This window comes from Callorhinus ursinus, unplaced genomic scaffold, assembly GCF_003265705.2.
Source record: "Callorhinus ursinus isolate GAN/ISIS: 27379988/994484 unplaced genomic scaffold, GSC_fseal_2.0 scaffold118, whole genome shotgun sequence".
NCBI lineage: Eukaryota > Metazoa > Chordata > Mammalia > Carnivora > Otariidae > Callorhinus > Callorhinus ursinus.
Genome location: NW_027397180.1, coordinates 1,130,810 through 1,149,449, shown reverse-complemented (window position 1 = coordinate 1,149,449; position 18,640 = coordinate 1,130,810). Strand labels below are relative to the sequence as shown.

Here is an 18,640-nt window from a genome sequence, read left to right as displayed (position 1 = left end):
CGCGCTCCCCCGGCCCCTGCCCCGGCTGCGCGGGCCCCCGCCGGGCCCATGGGCGGCGCGGCCGAGCGGGCGCGCTGAGCGGGCGCGGGTCCTCGTGCGCCCCGGACGCGAGCGACGGCGAGGTGAGCGGGGGCGCCGAGTGGGGACGCGCGGGGTGCGGGCAGGGGGCTCGGCCCGGTGGGCGCCGCGTCTGGAGCGCCGGGGCGGCTGCACCGGGCGGGCGCCCGGGAGGAGGAGGCAGCCCCGAGGTGAGCGGCCCGGCTCAGGGGGACGCCGCGGACCGGCGCGGGAAGCGCTTCCCCCGCCTCCCACGGAGCCCAGTGGACCCCGGCCCGGTCCACGCTGGTCCCCCCGCTTCGCCGCCTTTCTCCTCGAAATTCCTGCTTATTTTGTGGGGGGGAGGGGCATGCAGTAAGGACCCAGCACCTTGGCCCCTTGCGATCCAGCGTGGACCTGTACGGACCTCTGCGAGAGCCCCAGACTCCCAAGGATGCCCCCCACCCCGCCATGGAGGCCCCAAATTGGAGAAGGTCGTTCCCGCCCCCGCGGGTTGGGGATGCAGGCCTTGACCAAAGGAGCGGAGGGTTTTAGCCTGTGGGAGGCTCAAGAAAGGGCCCATTCCGCGTTTGGTGGGGAGGAGCTGCAGATCCATGGCCCCTCTCTGGCCAGGGCGCCACGGGTACCCCCACCTCAGGGTGCTCAGCTGGCCTCTGCAGAATAAAGACCATCCGCCAGCCTGCTGCAGAGGCAGCAGCGGGTGCTGGGGGAGGGGCTGGCACTGCCAGGCTGAGTGCAACCAGCCTCCCTCAGCCTATCTGCCCACCTTGGTGGGGAGGGGTACCTAATAGTCTGGATGGGAGGGGAGGGGGCAACAGTGGGCCCAGCCCCCATCAGGTCACCCCTGCTGGGAGAATTTGCCTCCTGACTTCCTGCGGTAAAAACGTACGGGCTTCTGCAGGGGCGAGTTGGGGGCCTGGGTGCTGCAGTGACTGCAGGGTGCAGGGGACTCCATGGGGTGGCGGAGAGAGGTGGCAGTGTCTAATGTGGCCCCACAGTGTTGTGGTGCAGCTTGGGGTGGGCGTGGGGGTGCTGCCGGCTAGGGGAGCAGTGATCTGCTGTGTCGCCTGCCCCTGGGGGTCTGAGTGGAGGTCTGAGGGGCTGTGCACTCCCTACTGCCTCCCTCAGACCTTGCTCCAAGGGCAGCTCAGGGAAGGAGCGTAGCATCCAATGCCCCCACCCTGCTCAGGGAGGACAGATGTCCCAGGAATTCACTCCTCAGATGCTTAATAAGCACCTGCCCAGTGGGACAGATCATGTGACCAGGAGCTGGGAGTTCATCCTGAAGTCTGACTGAATACCTCCCCCTGCAGTCAGTCAAGGGCTCCAGGAGAGTTGCCGGGCAGGTTCTAGTCCCCTGCTGCCCTCAGCCCTCCGGAAGGCTCCTGTGCCCCAGGGGCTGCCCCCCCCCGCCCCCGGGAACAGTGGCTTCCATGCATGCAGATGCAGAAAGATGCTTGAAGTCATCCTCTGCTCCAGAACCCGACCCAGCATCCTCTCCTCTCCAGCTGAGGCTGACCTTGGGGCCCAGATGTTTCAACTGGACAGAGGGCCCAAGGGGCCGTGGAAGCCAGAGGGTATCCTGGCTGCATCTCTGGAGGCTGCAGCTCAGGGGGAAAGGAGAGGAAGGAGCCAAACCCACAGCACGAGGGACATGGGTCAGATTCCGACCACCAGGACCGCATGGGCTGAGTCCACCTCTGCCTGGAGCCCTCCAGGCAGTGACTGGTAGATGTCCCGGGATGGCCCAGGTATGTAGCCTGGGGGGACGGTGACCAGAAGTCCTGCAGATCAGTATGACTAGAGCAAGCCAGGCAGGAACAGAAGAAACCTAGGTGTGTAGGGTCCTGAGCGTGCCCTTCTAAGGACCCACATGCTGAGACCTCTTACTGCAGGCTCTGCCCAGACCCCTGTGAACAGAGGGGACAGGGCGCCTACCCCACTGTCTCCCAGGCCCGTGGCTTCCCCAGACCAAGTTGGCTCTGCTTGGCCTTGCCATTGGCCCCTCCGGGACAGAGTAAAGGCCAGCTTGGGCCCTGTTCCATTCAGCCTAGGGAGATGAGGGGGGCAGGGGTGAGAGCATTTTGGGGTCCCTGATGAGAGCAGATGAGGGGAAAATGAGCTGCCAGTTTCTGTCCTGGCCTCTCTGCAGTAATTTCTGCCTCCTGAGGTGCCCCTGGGTCACAGCGAGCTGGACATCTCAGCATCGTGGGGGCCCCCACTGCCAGATCCTCCCAAGGGCCTGCCTATGTGTTCCAGGCACCACTCAGGCTAGGGGCACTGCTCTGAGTGAGAGCCACAGTCCACCCATGGCTGACAGTCCTGATGGTCATCTCTGGAGGTAGTGAGTTCCCCATCACTAGGTGCTGAGCAGAAGGCCTTGGTGAAGACACCGTCAGTGGGGAGTTGGGAGTTTTCTGGCCATTCCCTGTCCCACACTCAGGCACAAGAGTGTGCCCCATGGAGGCCCGGGGAGCCAACAGTGTAAAGAGATCTTGGAGCTGGCACCTGGGGTTTGGGGGAATTTGGTATGCAGAGGGTGAGGATGGCTGCACCCAGTGACCACATGTATGTGCATACATGTCTGTGTGTGAGTAGTTGCATGAGGGGCTGGCGTGGATCATGGGAAAGAGGTGAGCCGACGGTGTGTGGACAGTGTGCGAAGGGGCACATCCTGGCACGCGCAGCACAGAAGTCAGGCTGCACTGTAAACGTCGCCTTGCAGGGAAAGGGGGGCTGCCTGCCACCTCCTAGGTGGTGCCCAGCCAGATACGGAAGGGCCTCCGGCCTTTCGACTGGGAACTGCCCAGTATCCTCAGCAACGAGCCCTTTGGGGGTTTACGGGGTTGTGTCTCTGTCCCACTGGTACCTAGGCTCTGGAATAGCAGGTGATAGGTACCGTTTCCCCTCAGTTCCCAAGAATGGGTTCTGGGCTGAGCCTGGAGTGGGTCCTTGAAATCAGAGAGGCCCAAGACCCTACAATATCTGTTTCCTCTGTGCCCGCCTGGCCTGCTCTAGCCCCACTCATAGGCTCAAAACTGTCCTAAGCTTCCACCACTCCCACCTGAGTTCTAGGCCCCAATCCTCTCCCCGCCCTCCCCCCCCCCCCCCCCGCAGGTGAGGGTCTGCCCCCAGGAGCTTTAGATCAAGGAGGCCCTGGGGGTGAGGCTGCACACCTGGGAGGCCTGCTTAGTGCAAGAGGTCTCCTGCCGGAGGCATGCTTGGGCCAGACCTTGGCCACTTGGAGAAGGTGTCCCCAAAGGTGGGAGCAAGGGAGCCTGTGCACATGGGTGCTCCTGGCAAGCAAGGAGGGTTGGGACCGGGTGGGGCAGGGGGGCGGGGGGGAGGGCTGGAGGAATGTCACACCTGGGCTTTGGGTCTCATGGAGACCTGGCCCAGGGTCATCCCAGGCCCCAGTTACTGGGCACCTGCAAGAAGCAAGGAGTGGGCCCAGCCATTCTGCAGAGCCAGCCTGCTCGGTGGCGGCGGCCCTGCCGCAGGAGCTGCGGTTGCCTGGCACCTCTGTGGTTGCCATGGCAACGACGGAGGTGCTAACTTGCTAATGAGTCCCCCTCGGCTACAAATAACAATACTACAGCGGGTAATAGGGCCAAGCTGAAGAGTTCCTTGGGGGAGTGGGGCTGAGACCAGGTACTGGGCAGGGGAGCATAGCGGCCCACCCTTCCAGCCCCCCGCACCCCTGCACCCCTGTCCTGCAGCCCTGCAGCCCAGCTGGGCTCTTCCCCACCCTCATCCTAAGCCTGCCTCCCTGCCTGTCTTGCAGATGGAGCGGGTGCCCCTCCACACCCCAGCTCCTCTCCTGGCCAGTTAAGGACCCGAGGGCAGTGTTTGTGCCCAGCGGCTGCAGGGAGGGCAAAGGACCTCTCCCGCAGCCCCTTCCCTTGTCCCTGCCCTGAAGTGCTGTTTGGCTTCTGTTGCTTTAGGTGGGAAACAGTCAGCCCTCACCTGATAGGAATCATGAGCGCCCCTCTGCTCCCCACTGCATCTGTCTCAGAGACTGGGCCTCTGAGCTGGGCTCCTGGCCACACATCCAGGACAGGAGGCTTGTGGGAGGGGGCCTGGTAGCTGTGACCTGTCTGCCACAGTCTTGACAAGGTGCAGCATAGAACTCAGAAGCTTCTCAAAACACCTCACACAGGAGTCGAACTGGGGATCTCTCACCACACAGGCTGGGACCCCCCTCAGCAGGTGAGGAACCCCCTCCACAGACAGGACCCGCCCAGCCAGTGAAGACCCCCCCCAGCATGTGGGGTACCCCTTTTGGCAGATGGGCCCTTTTGCTGTTGACCTTGTTTGGTATGGCCCTCAGGAGGGACAGCATCCCCAGCTGCACCCCAGGCCTCACCCCCACTGTGTAGTGGAGGAGCCTGGGCACCTGCGTGGGGAGCAGGGAGTCTGTGAATGGGATCCCAAGGCCCTGCGCACTGGCCAGGGCCATCCTGGCCACTTCTCTGTGGTCCAGCTCCAGTGGCTCAGCCTAAGGCAGCCCATGGCTGGCAGTCTACACCTGCCTGGCACCTAGTTCTCTGTGAATTCTGCCATCCCCACCCAGGGAGCTCGCCTGAAGTGTGACGAGTGACCTCAGGGGGCCTCACCCCAACACCATCTGCAGCTGCAGGTTGGGGGCTTGCTGAGGGGGTCCCCCCTCTAACATCTGTCCCCTAGCCTCTCCCGTGCCTGAGCTGGGTGGGGGTGTGGTGGAGGGAAGACCCCGATTGAATGGCAGTGGTAGAGGCCTTGGGTCCTGACCGTGGTGTGACCTGAGGCTGGTCCCACCCCTTCCCCAAGCCTCCGTCTCCCCATCTTTAAAGTAAACTCATCGTCCTCACTGTGCGCCTCCCGGGGGGCTGGGAGGCTAGGTGGGCCTAAGAAAGGCCAGTCCTGGCAGGCGGCAGGGCAGGTGGGGCCTGGCAGGTGGAGTGGGGTGGGGGTGGGAGGTGTGTGGCAGAGGCTTAGCACCAAACCCACAAGAGGGGTCTCCACCCCAGGATCTGGGGTCCCCCTGTCCCCATCTACTCCTACTTCCTCTGCCAAGATCCCTTACAGGCCATGCCAAGAGTCCCCACACCCGCAAGAGTCCTACATCCGGGTCACCTACTTTGCCTTTCATCCTTGGGCGCCACCCATCCCACCCCATCCTGGGACCTACCAGCCCCTAGAAGGGTCCCCCCAGACCTCAGGCCTGCACCGTGCCTGGCACACCCTGCCACGCTGCCCCCTCCACTCTGTGAGCGTGTGACACGCTCGGCAGGGAGACAGACACTGGCCCCAGACCATTTGTGCAGCCGGCACACGGCAGGCACTAAAGCTCGGGCTGCAGGACTGGACAATGACAGCAACAGAGGACCCCCGCCTCCACGCCCGAGACTCTGCAGCACCCTGGCCAGTGCCTGCCCCAGGAGCCCAGCAACGTGGGGAGGCAGCCCCACCCCCCTTCCTCTGGGTCCAGATGGTCAGCAGGGAGGGATTGTGCTGGGTGGGGCTGGAGAGGGCCGTGTGCTGGGGCAAGGGAGCAGGTAGCAGGTTCTGGACCTTGCCTCACCCAGAGTTCTGGAGAATAAGACGTGCAGGCCAGAGAGGGGGAACATCTGCATCCCAGCAATGGGATGACAGAAGCCTTGGGGGCGGAATGAAGGGTTCCAGATCGGAATGAGTGTTCATGAACCCAAGGGCCCAGGGGAGCTGTCCTCAGGCTTGTCCTGCCTGTCCAGCCCAGTGCTTCCCTCTGTGGTTCCCCCAGTTGTCTTGCTTGCCCCACTAAGAGGCTGTCGCCAGTGGCCTGCATAGTGCAGTGCTGGATGGGACCATTTGTGACTGCTCTCCCAGTCCAGTGGTCCACCTCGCTCACTTCAGATGTCTGGGGACTTGGCTTTCATAGAGCCAGAGGGGCTGCCGATTTGCCCCAAGGGAGGAGGGGCCCCCGTGGGTGCCTGCCAGGCTCAACCATTCCGGTGCCCCTGGGTCCCACCATGGGCCCTTTGGAGGTTGGCCCTGCCTGGGAAGCCGGTCGGGTGCCCCTCCTGGGGGCCTGCAGCCCTCCTGACCCTCTGCCTCTCCCTGCAGGTCTGGCACCATGCCCGGTCCCTCCGAACTCTAGGCCACATCCCTGGCCTGCAGAGCAGCCCCTGTTCACTTCGGGGCACACCCCCACCCCACTGCCCACTGCCCCACCATGGCTGGGGACCGGCTCCCTCGGAAAGTGATGGATGCCAGGAAGCTGGCCAGCCTGCTGCGGGGCGGACCTGGGGGACCGCTGGTCATCGACAGCCGCTCTTTCGTGGAGTACAGCAGTGGGCACGTGCTCAGCTCCGTCAACATCTGCTGCTCCAAGCTGGTGAAGCGGCGGCTGCAGCAGGGCAAGGTGACCATCGCCGAGCTCATCCAGCCAGCCGTGCGCGGCCAGGTACCTGGCCCCTGCCACTCACGCCCTGTCCCCCGTCCCCACCCAGGCACCCCTCACTTCCAGGGGCAAGGGCAGAGCTCTGCAGCCAGGTACACAGGGGCCCTCTGCTTGCGCCCCCCCCCCCCCGTCCTCAAAGCCAAACTGAGCTCCTAGGGTCAGAATGTTCTGAGCCATTCCATACCTTGGGCCTTGTAGGCAGCTCCCACCCCACTCCCTGAGCTTCCTCTTAGGGTGCACAAATGTGCCTCCCCCGAAGGCCCTCTGCTGACCCTATCTCCCCAGATACGATTCATCACTCCTCCCGCTCAGAGCCTGCTGACCCTGTCTGGGTCCTCACTCAGCCCCCGAGGAGAGGTCTCCCCACATAAGACTGGGCAGTGCCCCTGGGGCCCAGCCCAGGGCTCAGAGAGGGGCACAGGGGTGGGGTGGGGGCACAGAGGGGCAGTGGACCAGGATGGCAGCTGGTCAGGCGCACACCGAGTGCTATGAGAACCCAGAGGAAGACAGGAAGGGGGGCCAAGAGGCTTATGCTGAGCCCTCGTGTGCCCAGCCTCCCAGTTCTTTCCGCTAGAGTTCTGAGTGACCCAGAATTCTCTCTGTGCCCCTCCCCCACAAATGTCCCAGGTCACCTGCAGTGGACAATCCTGTCTCTGTTAGCCAGGAGCATCAAGTGCAGCCCTGGGAGGGACCACTGGCCCTGTGACCTGGGAAGGTGGGGGCACCTCCAGTGGGGGGAGTGACATGGCCAGCAGCCCAGAGCTGGGGAGGGGTCTCGGTCACAGGCCCTGTGCCAGCAGCACTGGATGTGAGAGGACCCAGGTGGCACAGCCCCCATCAAGGCCAGAACCAGCTCCCTGCAGCCTCAGTGAGGGGAATCCGGTGATTAATCACCCCCAGCGAGGACTCCCTGCCAGAGCGCAATCCCATTGGCTGCTGGTGACATCATCCAGCCCAGGGTTGGCGGCTCAGCTGGCTTAGGGGCTGAGTGTGCTTGGGGGGCAGGGCATTAGCCACTTGGAGCAAAAGCTGCTCAGCATCTGGTCCCAAGGCTGGGCATTCAGGATGGGAGGAGGGCAGTGGAACCCCAACTTCTGGCTGCCTCCTGAATTAAGGAGGGCTCTTGCAGCAGCCACCACTTTTCCCATCACTGGCTGGGGAATTGCCCAGACCCAAAGGCACCCCACCCTCAGAAGCCCCAAAATGTGCCTCCCAGTGACCCGGGGGACAGTTTTCCCTTTGCCTCAGCCACCCTGACGGCACATCCCTGTGACTGTGGCCACCTGTGTGTGCGCCCAAGGACCCTGTTACATTCACCTGCATCTCCTCCATGGGGGCCTGGCCCATAGTGCATGTCCATAGCATCTATTCCCTTAGCGCAGGTGCCCGGGCGTGAGGCCGTGGCATTAGGAGGAGCGTGCCCCTGTTTCTGCTTGCTCTGAGGGCTTGCCTGTGGGGCTGTGGTATCCACACCCGTCCAGGTGTGAGCTGTGAGGCGGGTGGGTGGGTGAGAGCCCACCCCTCCCCTCCACGCAGCAAGGCGGCAGTAGCCCCTCCCTGCCATAGCCTGACCAGTAGCAGTGGGTGGCAGCAGGGGATGGGGGATCTGGCAGGTGCCCAGCGGTTCCCTGACCTCTGCCCTCACGGCCTCCAGGTGGAGGCTGCAGAGCCGCAGGACGTGGTAGTCTATGACCAGAGCACCCGGGACGCCAGCGTGCTGGCTGCGGACAGCTTCCTCTCCATCCTGCTCAGCAAGCTGGACGGCTGCTTCGACAGCGTGGCCATCCTCACGGGTGAGCTCCAGATAGACCCGGGCCAGGGGGCTCTGGGACGCCCTCTCCTCCCTTCCTCTCTCCTCACTGTGAACTTAGCTATGGGGGGGTGGGGGCATCTGGGGAGTCAGGTTCTGGATCCAACTCTGTTTTCTTCTCTGAGCCCAGAGACCAGCAGCTCCTGGGTGGTGTTGGGGGGCGGAGTGCTCTCCCAGTAACTGGAGTTCTCCAAGGCTCCATTGTTTCCTCCCCCAGACCCCCACACTCCAGAACTCCCTCCACCATGGGCCTACCCCACCACTAGCAGGTGAAGAAGTAGGCAGGAGGAAATCCCTAAATGCATTCGTGGCAGGGGAGGAGGGAAGGGATCTAGGCAAAGATGTGTCTCTGCCCCTCTGGCTGTCTGAGAGGGGAGGCATAGCCCCCATCCTCCGCAAACCCCAATCCCAGCAGAACTGGTCCCAGACAGGGAGTGCCTCTGAATGCTGCCAGCAGCACAGGATGCCCGACCCCTGCCTGGAGGCCAGCAGAGATCCCTATAGGGCTTCCTGTTCCCCAAAAGCAGCCCAGGGAGCCTGGAGGCCGGGAAGCCCCCCATACACACACCTGCACACACACAGGCTCCACCCTGGTTCTTGATGATTCCTTCCTCCTTTTGGCAGGGGCTGAGGCACTTCTGTAGAACCCACCTCCCAGAGGTGGCCCAGGTCCCAGGGCTGGGTTGAGCTGGCCTGTCCCAGGGCTGTACACCCTCCCTGCCCAGGTCTGAGGCCTTTGTGGGTGCTCCTGCCAGGGGCCATGGAAAGTGGGCGGAGGACGGAGAGGGCTGAAGAGGGTGTCAGCAACCCCCCACCGCCGGTAGGACACTTCTGTACATTCACCATGTCTGCCCTGAGCAGCCCCTTATGTGTGGACACCCCGTGCAGTGATCCGTGGGCACCGGGCTCCCACCATTGGGAAGATGGACCTTCACCACAGCCCGTGGGATGCTTCCTGGTGGGTTCACATCGTGTGCAGGTGCGCGTGCTGCCATCTACACGCGTGCCTGGGTCTACGCTGTCAGAGGGCGTCTATGCATCTATGCACGGCTCTGGGAAGCTGGTGATCTGTGGTTGCTTGTGTGGTGGGATATGGGGTTTGTATGCATGTGTGTGAACTCTGAGAACCCAAGGCCACAGAATTGCAGACTCTGATTCAACCACTGTGCCCTGGGCTCAGTTTGGGGGCTGAGCAGATAGGGAGAAGAGGGAGAGAGGACCCAGCGGCTCTGGGCTTCTTAACGGATGTCCTGGGCAGAAAAGGAGGTCAGCTGGGAACCCCAGGATGTGTGCGTGTTCACGCATGCGCATGTCGGTGGTCGGTGTGTGTGTGTGTCTGTGTGTGTGTGTGTCTGTGTGTGTGTGTGTGTGTGTGTGTGTGTGACGTGCGCATGCTCTCTACTCAGAAGTGGGAGCCACCAGGCCTTCTGGGAGTCTGAGAAACTGGTCCCAGAGCAGCACCCTTCCCTACCCCAAGGCTGCCCAAGAAAGCCCAGAACCTCTAATGTCTGTCTTCTCTGGAGTCTGGGGCTCCTCACCCAGCATGCAGTGGGGCAGGCCTAGGCTGCGATGTGCCAGGAGGGCGCACCTGGGACCTGGCCGTGCCCCACTTGGTTCGCTAAATTCCTGGGGCTGCCACCTGCTCTTTCTCCCCTGCCTGCCCCTCCCTGCGAGGTTAGAGTATTTGCCCCCATTTCCCTGAGGGCCAAGCCAGTTAGAAGTCATGACCCACCACCGTGTGAGAAGAGCTCGCAGTGGCACCAAATCAGGACCGAGATTGGGGGGCCGCCTGGGAGCCTGGCCCACAGCACCCACCCCTGAGGCGAGCACAGCCCCTAAACCAGTGAGAATGGGAAGGCAAGGCTGAGTGGGACAGAGGGATGCTGCCCTGCCAGAAAGGGGAAGTGACTTTCCAGGATCACTAGCACAGGGGGAGGGGGCCCAGCGGAGGCCAGAAAGGGAGGACCCCATCCCTCGGTGGGTGGGGCTGAGGAGCGCCAGGACGATGTCGCGGCTGGAGGACAGGGAGATCCCTCTCGGTGACAGGGGAGCTCGCGGAAGCAGGAGAGGGCAGAGTGGGGCAGGCGCGCTGGGGTCCAGAACCGGCTGCTGTGACCGCTGCCCCCCCCCCCCCAGGCTGCTTGGCGGTGACGTCCAGCGGGGCGGGGAGCCCGGAAAGGGAGCCTGTCCCTTTAAGCGGCGGGCGGCCCTCGCCCGGGTGCGCGTTGCTGCGGAATGCGGGCTGGTGATGTCGCGGCGCCGGGTCGGTGCGCCCCCGCGGTTCGACCCCGCACGCGCCGCCCTCGGACCCGGGCCAGAGACCGCGGCGGGAGCGACCCCTACGCGGAGGGTGCGCGGAGGGTACGCGGAGGGAGGGTGGGCAGGTGCGGACCCTGCCTGGGGCACGGGGACCGCGGCGGCGCCGGGGGGCTGCGGGGCGCGCCGCGCGCATGTGGGCCGGAGAGCGCCTGGTGGGAGCTGCGGGCGGGGGCAATCGGTGCGCATAGAGTCGGTGGAGTCGGTGCGTCCTGGGCATGAGCTTTTGTGCGAATCCGGGATTCCATTGTGCGGCGGCGCAGCAAGCTGGGAAACCGTGAGGCGGGGGGAGGTTGGTATCCCTCCTGAAAGAAGGTGCCCTTGGGGATGCCTGGGGGATGGGGGCGCCTGCCCCCTGCGAAGAGTGCCAGTACCTGCAGAGGGTCCAGGCCTGCTGCCACTGATTCAACCCAGGGTGGCCCTCTCCTGTACCCCAGAGCCTGGGGGGTGGGGGTCCTGAAATCGCTGGAGGGGCGGGGCCTCAGGCTCAGCACTTGGCATCCATAGGGGGCTTGTGGGGTCACCACAAGCTGCTTGGCTCTGCGGGGGCGGGGGGGGGGCAGCCCTGTGGGGCTTTACCTGAGGGACTGCAGTCAAAACTGGCAGGACCGCTCCTGTCCAGAGATTCCCCCTTTGTGGGGGAAGTTCCTGGTGGAATAGAGCCCCCCACCCCTCAGCTTAGGTGACGCCCCCAGAGAGCATGGGAGGTATATGGTAGAGATGAGTCCTTGCAGAGATCCTGCAGACCTTACATCTCCTGGGGTGGGGGATGCTGTCCTCCATCAGGAACATCCAGGGGACCCCTGGCTCTGGCCAGTAAACAGGAGCCCAGCCCCAGCACCCAGGTCAGCTTTCACCTGTGAGCTGTGTTGTCAGCGATGCTGATAGTCAGCCACTTCTCCCTGTCCAGCCGGCAGGTTGCCAAGGTAGGGACAGCTACTCCTCCAAGGCCAGTGCCTCCACTCCCTCAGCATGGAGGTCCCCCCATCATCATGCCCCCTGCCAAAGGCAAGCTGTCTTTGGGGGCACAAGGAATGCACATGGCAGGCACTCTGGTTGGGGGTTTGTACAAACTGGCCATTGAGCTGGGCCAGGGGTGAAGGCTGAGGGCACCAGGCATCTGTGTCCTGGGAAATCAGCCAGGTCTCTGGCCCCAGCTGTTTCTGCAAACCGGGAAAGAGCACTGGGGGTCTCGTGGCCTGGGACCCTGCCTCACTCCCCTGCCTCCCCCCGTGCACTACGGTAGGCCTCCGTCTAGTTGAACTCTGTAATGGATCAGTCCACTGAGGGCAGGGAATGTCCACAGGCCTCGTGCCCCCGAAAGTGTGGTTAGCCCCAGGGCGGCCACCAGGGAGTGTCACCTCAAAAACCTAGCAGGGATTGGCCGTCACCCAGCCGCCTGGGTGTGGGCAGGTTAGCTCTCGGTGTGTCTTCACGGCCCCTGTCTCCTTTGAGACTCACAGCTGTGCTATGTGGCAGGCAGGATGCGGAAACAGGCCAGGGGTGTAATGAGCTCTGCCCGTGGTCACTCACTGAGTCAGAGGTGTGCTAGGGATTCCCACTCGGGTCTTTGAGGCCAGCGGAGGGGCTCCTTCCACCGAGCTGTGGCCCAGGACTTGGATGTACAGGGAAGGCAGTGGGCACACGCCACCACGTGTAGAATGCGTGCCCACTGCATGCGCTGCTTGCTCACCGTCCCCGGCATTCCCAGCTCTTAGCCCATCCTCTGGTGCTGTCCTCTGGGCAGAAGGGAGCCCTAACTAGAGCACAGGTGCCCCTGCAGGGTGTGCCAATTCCAGTAGGTGATGTCATGCCCAGGGGCAGGAGGGCCCCTCAGAAGCCCTTGCCTCCTGGTCCTGGCACCCACGCTTGGCCAGGGGCTCCCAGCCAACTAGAGCCAGGGAGGGATTGCATCAGCCCAGGGGGAGAGGCAGGAAGGCCCAGGCTGGCCCCTGGCCACCGGCACAGAAGATCCACACCCTCATCAGGAGCCTTCCATGGCGTCGGAACCCACCCCTGCCTGGGTCCTGCACGTGCTAGGCCGGCCCACAGCCTCGACCCCACATTTATGGGCATCACAGCGGCGTCCTCAGCAGGACCAGCTCCTAATTAGCCTGGGGAGGAATGTGGGTGTAGGGGCAGGCTGTATATGTGCACAGCACACGCCTCGACTTGGTGAGAGCAGCCCTCCGGCACCCAGCGCTGACTGCAGGTGCTCAGGCCAGAGGCTCACCCCCTGGCATCTCGTTGGGCTGGGGGTCCAGGCTGTTGCCAGAGATGTAGGGGTGGTTGGGTGCCCTGGGCTCTTGTGCCCCAGCCAGCCGACCGCCTGACCCACGTCTCCTCTGCTCCTCCTCCTGCAGGGGGCTTTGCCACCTTCTCCTCCTGCTTCCCTGGCCTCTGTGAGGGTAAGCCTGCTGCCCTGCTACCCATGAGCCTCTCCCAGCCCTGCCTGCCTGTGCCCAGTGTGGGCCTGACCCGCATCCTGCCTCACCTCTACCTGGGCTCTCAGAAAGATGTCCTGAACAAGGTGTGTGCACAGCTGGGGCTTTGGCCATTGGCAGGGGGAGGGGGGCGGAGGCAGGAGCTCAGAAGCAGCTCCTGGGCTGGTTTGGGGGGGTGGGGAGAAGGGAGCTGAAAGCCAATGAGGGGATGGATAAACATGGTGTGGGAGAAGCCTGGGTTGGGGGCACGGGGACACCGAGTGGACGGGGCAGGACCAGAGCAGGGCTGGGTGGAGGAGCAGCTCCCAGCCCCTTAGGCGGCGAAGCCCACATGCCACACTGCTGATGTCACCGGGCCCCTGGCCAGCACTGAAAGAATCCCGTGTTTTAAAATTGTGATGAGGGAAGAGGGTAAAGCCACCGCCCAGGCAGCCATAACATTCCTGGGAGCCTACCTCAGGCTGTGGGTGGCGCTTGCCCCAGACCAGCATCCCCATCCCCCATCCGCCCCCTCAGGCCCCCCCTTCCCGCCCTCCGCCGCAGGCTCTGAGCTCCAGGGTGGAAGTGGGAGGGGCTCCCACCACCAGGGCACCCCTGTGCAGCCTGTCCTCCCATCCCTCCAGGACCTGATGACCCAGAACGGAATAAGCTACGTCCTCAACGCCAGCAACTCTTGCCCCAAGCCGGACTTCATCTGTGAGAGCCGCTTCATGCGCATTCCCATCAACGACAACTACTGCGAGAAGCTGCTGCCCTGGCTGGACAAGTCCATCGAGTTCATCGGTGAGGGGGGGGGGCGAGGGGGGGGGTCTCCTCTAGGAGGGCGGGCAGGCCGCCAGGGAGAAGCACTGCGACCCTGGTGCTTGGGCCTGAGATGGGGCTGGGATTGTTGGCAGTAGGGCCGGTGAGGTCCCCTGCCTGGGTTAGGGAAGCGCCGGCACCCTGAGCCCTCACCGGCCCCGTGGCCCTGTCTCCAGATAAAGCTAAGCTGTCCAGCTGCCAAGTCATTGTCCACTGTCTGGCTGGCATCTCCCGCTCAGCCACCATCGCCATCGCTTACATCATGAAGACCATGGGCATGTCCTCCGATGACGCCTACAGGTAGCCTCTCCTTTCTTCCTGGGCCCTGAAGTTTAAGGCTGGAACCGGCCCTTCCCTGCTCCCTCTCCACCCAGGAGCAGCAGAATGGCCCTGGCCGCGGAGGGAGAGGCCTGAGCCGGGCTCCAGCCCTCCCGGGTGGGTCTGCACATCAGCTGTGTGCCCAAGCATGGGCAGGGGGGAGCAGGGGGAGCAGGGGGGAGTCGGGCAGGCAGCCCTGCCTGGCAGGAAGCCCCGGCTCGAAGCAACCCCCCCCCCCCCCCCCCCCCCCCCCCCCCCCCGTTCGTGAAGGACCGGCGCCCATCCATTTCGCCCAACTTCAACTTCCTGGGCCAGCTGCTGGAGTATGAGCGCAGCCTGAAGCTGCTGGCTGCCCTGCAGGGTGACGGGGCGCCCCACCCGGGGACGCCCGAGCCCCTCCCGGGCCCTGCCGCCCCACTGCCACCGCTGCCACCACCTACCTCAGAGAGCGCTGCCACCGGGAGCGCGGCGGCCAGTGCAGCCAGGGAGGGCGCGCCCGCCGCCGGCGGGGAGCTGCCCGCGCCTTCCGCGGCCCCCGCCACCAGCGCGCTGCAGCAGGGCCTGCGTGGTCTGCACCTCTCCTCCGACCGCCTCCAGGACACCAACCGCCTGAAGCGCTCCTTCTCACTGGACATCAAGTCGGCCTACGCCCCCAGCCGGCGGCCCGACGACCCCGGGCCCCCCGACCCTGGGGAGGCCCCCAAGCTCTGCAAACTGGACAGCCCGTCCGGGGGAGCGCTGGGCCTGCCCTCGCCAGGCCCCGACAGCCCGGACGTGGCGCCGGAGACGCGCCCGCGCCTCCGCCGGCGGCCCCGGCCTCCCGCCGGCTCCCCGGCACGCTCCCCGGCGCACGGCCTTGGCCTGAACTTCGGCGATGCCTCCCGGCAGACTCCGCGGCTCGGCCTCTCGGCCCTGTCGGCACCTGGGCTGCCTGGCCCCGGCCAGCCGGTCGGCCCCGGGAGCTGGGCGCCGCCGCTCGACTCTCCAGGCACGCCGTCGCCCGATGGGCCCTGGTGCTTCAGCCCGGAGGGCGCGCAGGGCGCGGGCGGCGCGCGGTTTGCACCCTTCGGCCGGGCAGGCGCGCAGGGCGCGGGGGGCGGCGACCTGCGGCGGCGGGAGACGGCCAGGGCCGAGGCCCGGGACGCGCGGACCGGCTGGCCGGATGAAACGGCGGCCCCGGAGACGCAGTTCAAGCGCCGAAGCTGCCAGATGGAGTTCGAGGAGGGCATGGTGGAGGGGCGCGCGCGCGGCGAGGAGCTGGCTGCCTTGGGAAAGCAGGCCAGCTTCTCGGGCAGCGTGGAGGTCATCGAGGTGTCCTGACGGCGGCCGGGGACCCAGCGCCCGGCGCTCCGCTGCCCTCGGCTCCCTGGTCTGGGCGACGAGCCGCCGGGCCCACTATAAATATATATTATATATAATGCAAAGAAAGGTAAATGGTTTTACTGCGATTTTTATCGAGAAGTAAATATTTCGATTTTTTATTTATTTAAGCTGTTCATTCTGGCAATGATTTGGCAACAGTGCGGGCGGTCCTCGGAGCTCTATTTTTACTGTCTGGTATTTAAACTGAAACACACGTTTCTAAGCAATATGAGGCCACCTTCAGTCCCAAGCTGGGGTGCCAGGCCTGGGGTCCCCTCCCCCCCCCCCCCCCCCCCCCCCACCCGGCCCCGTTGCCTGGTCGGCGTTGACTGGCATTGGGCCTAGAGAGGCTAGGGTGTTCGGACAGGCTGGGGAGAGAGCAGGATGGGGGCTCGGTGAACGGCGCTCTTGAGTGTCAGATGATGTGTGTCCCCAGGGCAGGGATAGAGGTGGGATGCCCCCCCCCCCCCCGCTCCTGCCTGCGCGCTTGTCCAGTTTCACAGGTTCAGCAAGGCTGTTCCATGGAGGCTGCCCCCCTCAACTCCACTTTGCGGGTGCTGCCTAGCACCACCTGTGGGGGGGCGTGGAACAACAGGAGAGGAGGTCAGCCCCTGGGGGCATCAGACGAGAGGAGCTGGGCTAGCCAGTCTGGGCTCCACTGGCCAGAGGGCAGATGGATTTAGAGTCTTGTTCTGGGCTCTGCCCCCAGCCAGCCCCCAGGCCCCAGGCCAGACTTGGAATTCAGGTGTGTTCCTACAGGTGGAGGGCCTCCATGAGGAGCAGGCTGCCTTGCATCGGGAGGGGGTAGTTAAGCACTTGTCAGACCCTTATGCTTCCAGGAGATGGGGGTCCTTAGCTTCGGGAGAGCTGTCTCCAGACAGATGAAGGCCCCTGATGTGGACAGATGCAGGTGTTCCCCATTACTGCCCCCAGCCCCACGGGGTCCTTGGAGAAGAGCACTCCCACACTGCCCTTTCCTGGGGAGCTCTCGCCTCTGCAGCCTCCCTGGGATCTTCATGGTGATATGCCAGGTGGCTTTTGGGCCCAGGTGGGCCAGCCTGGCAGTAAAGGCAGGGAAAAAGCCCCAGCTGCCCCCTGCCCCACACCTTCTTGGGTCATTGGGACCCATGGCTTTTGGAGGCAGGAGTAGATGTCCCCCAACCTTCAGATGTCCTAGAGTCTAGTGTGTGGGGGGTGCTGGTCGCCTAGGGAAGAGGCCAGGGGCTTGGCAGGAGGGCAGCTGGGTGGGGCCAAGTCCTCGGGGCAGCTGCCCCTCTGGTTGTTTCTTCCGTTTGTTCTGTTGACCTGCCGCCCTGTGCACCTGTCATCCCTCCTTTAAGCAAAAGTCCTCTTCCTGTTCCCTCTGTCCCCGCCCCGTTCCCCAAGAAAATAAGCTATCATCGTTGTGTTTGCAATCTATGGATTAGAGGTTTAAGTATTTATTATTGGTTAATTATTATTATGATTGATTATGTAAACTTGCCTTCTGTCTGTCTATCGCGTTGGGTTTCTGAGATGACCCTGGGTGTGGAGGATGCACTGGTCCCCACCTCCGCGCCCCACCCCTGTGCTGTCCAGGAGACAGTGGTCCGGGGCCACTGGTTGGGCCCCGAACTCTGGAGGCAGGTCCCGCAGCCCCCCGTCCTTTCCTCTGTCTGCCCTCTGCCCTTTCTCTAGGGCCGCCAGCATCTCTTGTGACTTCGGTCTTGGAGTGTGGGGGGCTCTTGCTCTTGAGGCACTGGTCACCCCAAAGTGAGCAGCTGCAATGTGGGGGGAGGTCCTGACCCTGCCACCCCCTCTCCAGCCCCGGGGCGGGGGGGGACCGGGCCCTGGCACAAGCCCCTCCCCGGTCAATTCCACACACTGCCTGAGGTGGGGCCGGGGCCGGGCCCCAGCCCTCTCCAAGTTTCTCAGTCCTCATCCCTCCCCAACCCCCCCGCCCCGCGCCCCCTACCCCGCCCTGGCATTGGGGGTGGCCCCAGAATGGACCCCGCCCCCTCCTAATATTTGCTGGAAAGTCCAGCGGAGGGGAGGTGGCAGGTCCCCTGCATGGCTCCCAGTCTCTTTGGACTGGGCGGCCCGCTCCTGCCTCAGAACCCCTCCCCCAGCGCGGCCACACTCTGCCCCCTGTCCTGTCCCCTTCTTTTGTATTTGGAGACAATGTGTTGTAATAAATCCCGAGATGGACGTTTTCTCCATGCCTCTGGCTGTCTCTTTCTTCCGGCTGGTGGGAGGCTGGAGTGAAGAGTGTGGGGCAGCGGCCCCGGAGGCTTCCTGAGGCCAGGAGGCTGGGGCATTGGGCCCACAAGACCAACTTCCCCAGGACTCAGCCCCTGGGACCCGGAGGGCAGGTTGGGCAGGGCAGGGGACCGTGCTGGGGGAGGGCCCGGCGTGGGTGAGGCCCCACCGCATCCTAGAATGTGGAACACCCTTGTTTGTTGTTACCTGCTAGTGAAAAATTTTTTAAAAAGTTACCACTATGTCCAATAAAAATGCGGTTTTGCCCCTCACCCACTTCCCCGGGCGTAAGGACGGCAACACTTGGCCGCATCTCGGCAGGGCTCCGTGTGCGTGTGTGGGCACAAGCCTGAGCACACCACACCATTGCCTGCCTTTTCAACGGAAACGGGGGTCCGGCTACAGAATGTTTGCAACTAGCTTTTTAATTATTTAAATGATCTGTTGAAAGAATCCATGCATGTGCTACAAGGACCAAAGGCACATGAGGGTATCTTGTGGAAGGTACTGGGGTGACCCGCCCACTTTTGTCCCCAGCCCCCGGGTTCCTCTCCCTGGAGTCCGCCGGCCCGACTGCGGCTGCGCATCACCGACTGGCACGAGCGTGCAGCCCCCCGATGGCGGGGTTGAGCTTAGTCCGCCCAGTGTGGTGACGGGCCGCTGCTCGCAGCATTCAGGCAACGCTCTCCTGGGACAGATCTTCAGACATGACTCCTCTGGGTCACTCCAGCGCCTCCCTGGCCGTTACTATAACGACGGCTCCTGCGTACTGAGCTCACTGTGTGCTGAGCTCACCGTGTGCCTGCACGACTTTCACACATTCGGGCATTTCCTGGGAACGGGTCTCCCAGGCTCCAGGGGGGCTGCCGGGCA

The 18,640-nt window shown here is 64.0% G+C and overlaps 1 protein-coding gene across 1 annotated transcript; it reads left to right on the top strand.

Moving 5' to 3' along the window:
• The first annotated feature begins 1,619 nt into the window (after window positions 1–1,619).
• DUSP8 (dual specificity phosphatase 8) lies at window positions 1,620–17,722 on the top strand. Its single transcript, XM_073889777.1, has 7 exons — window positions 1,620–1,808; window positions 6,142–6,481; window positions 8,133–8,271; window positions 12,968–13,134; window positions 13,672–13,831; window positions 14,026–14,151; window positions 14,430–17,722. The coding sequence occupies exons 2-7, from the start codon at window positions 6,251–6,253 to the stop codon at window positions 15,485–15,487; spliced, it is 1,881 nt and encodes a 626-aa protein (XP_073745878.1). The 5' UTR covers window positions 1,620–1,808; window positions 6,142–6,250; the 3' UTR covers window positions 15,488–17,722.
• The last annotated feature ends 918 nt before the right edge of the window (window positions 17,723–18,640 follow it).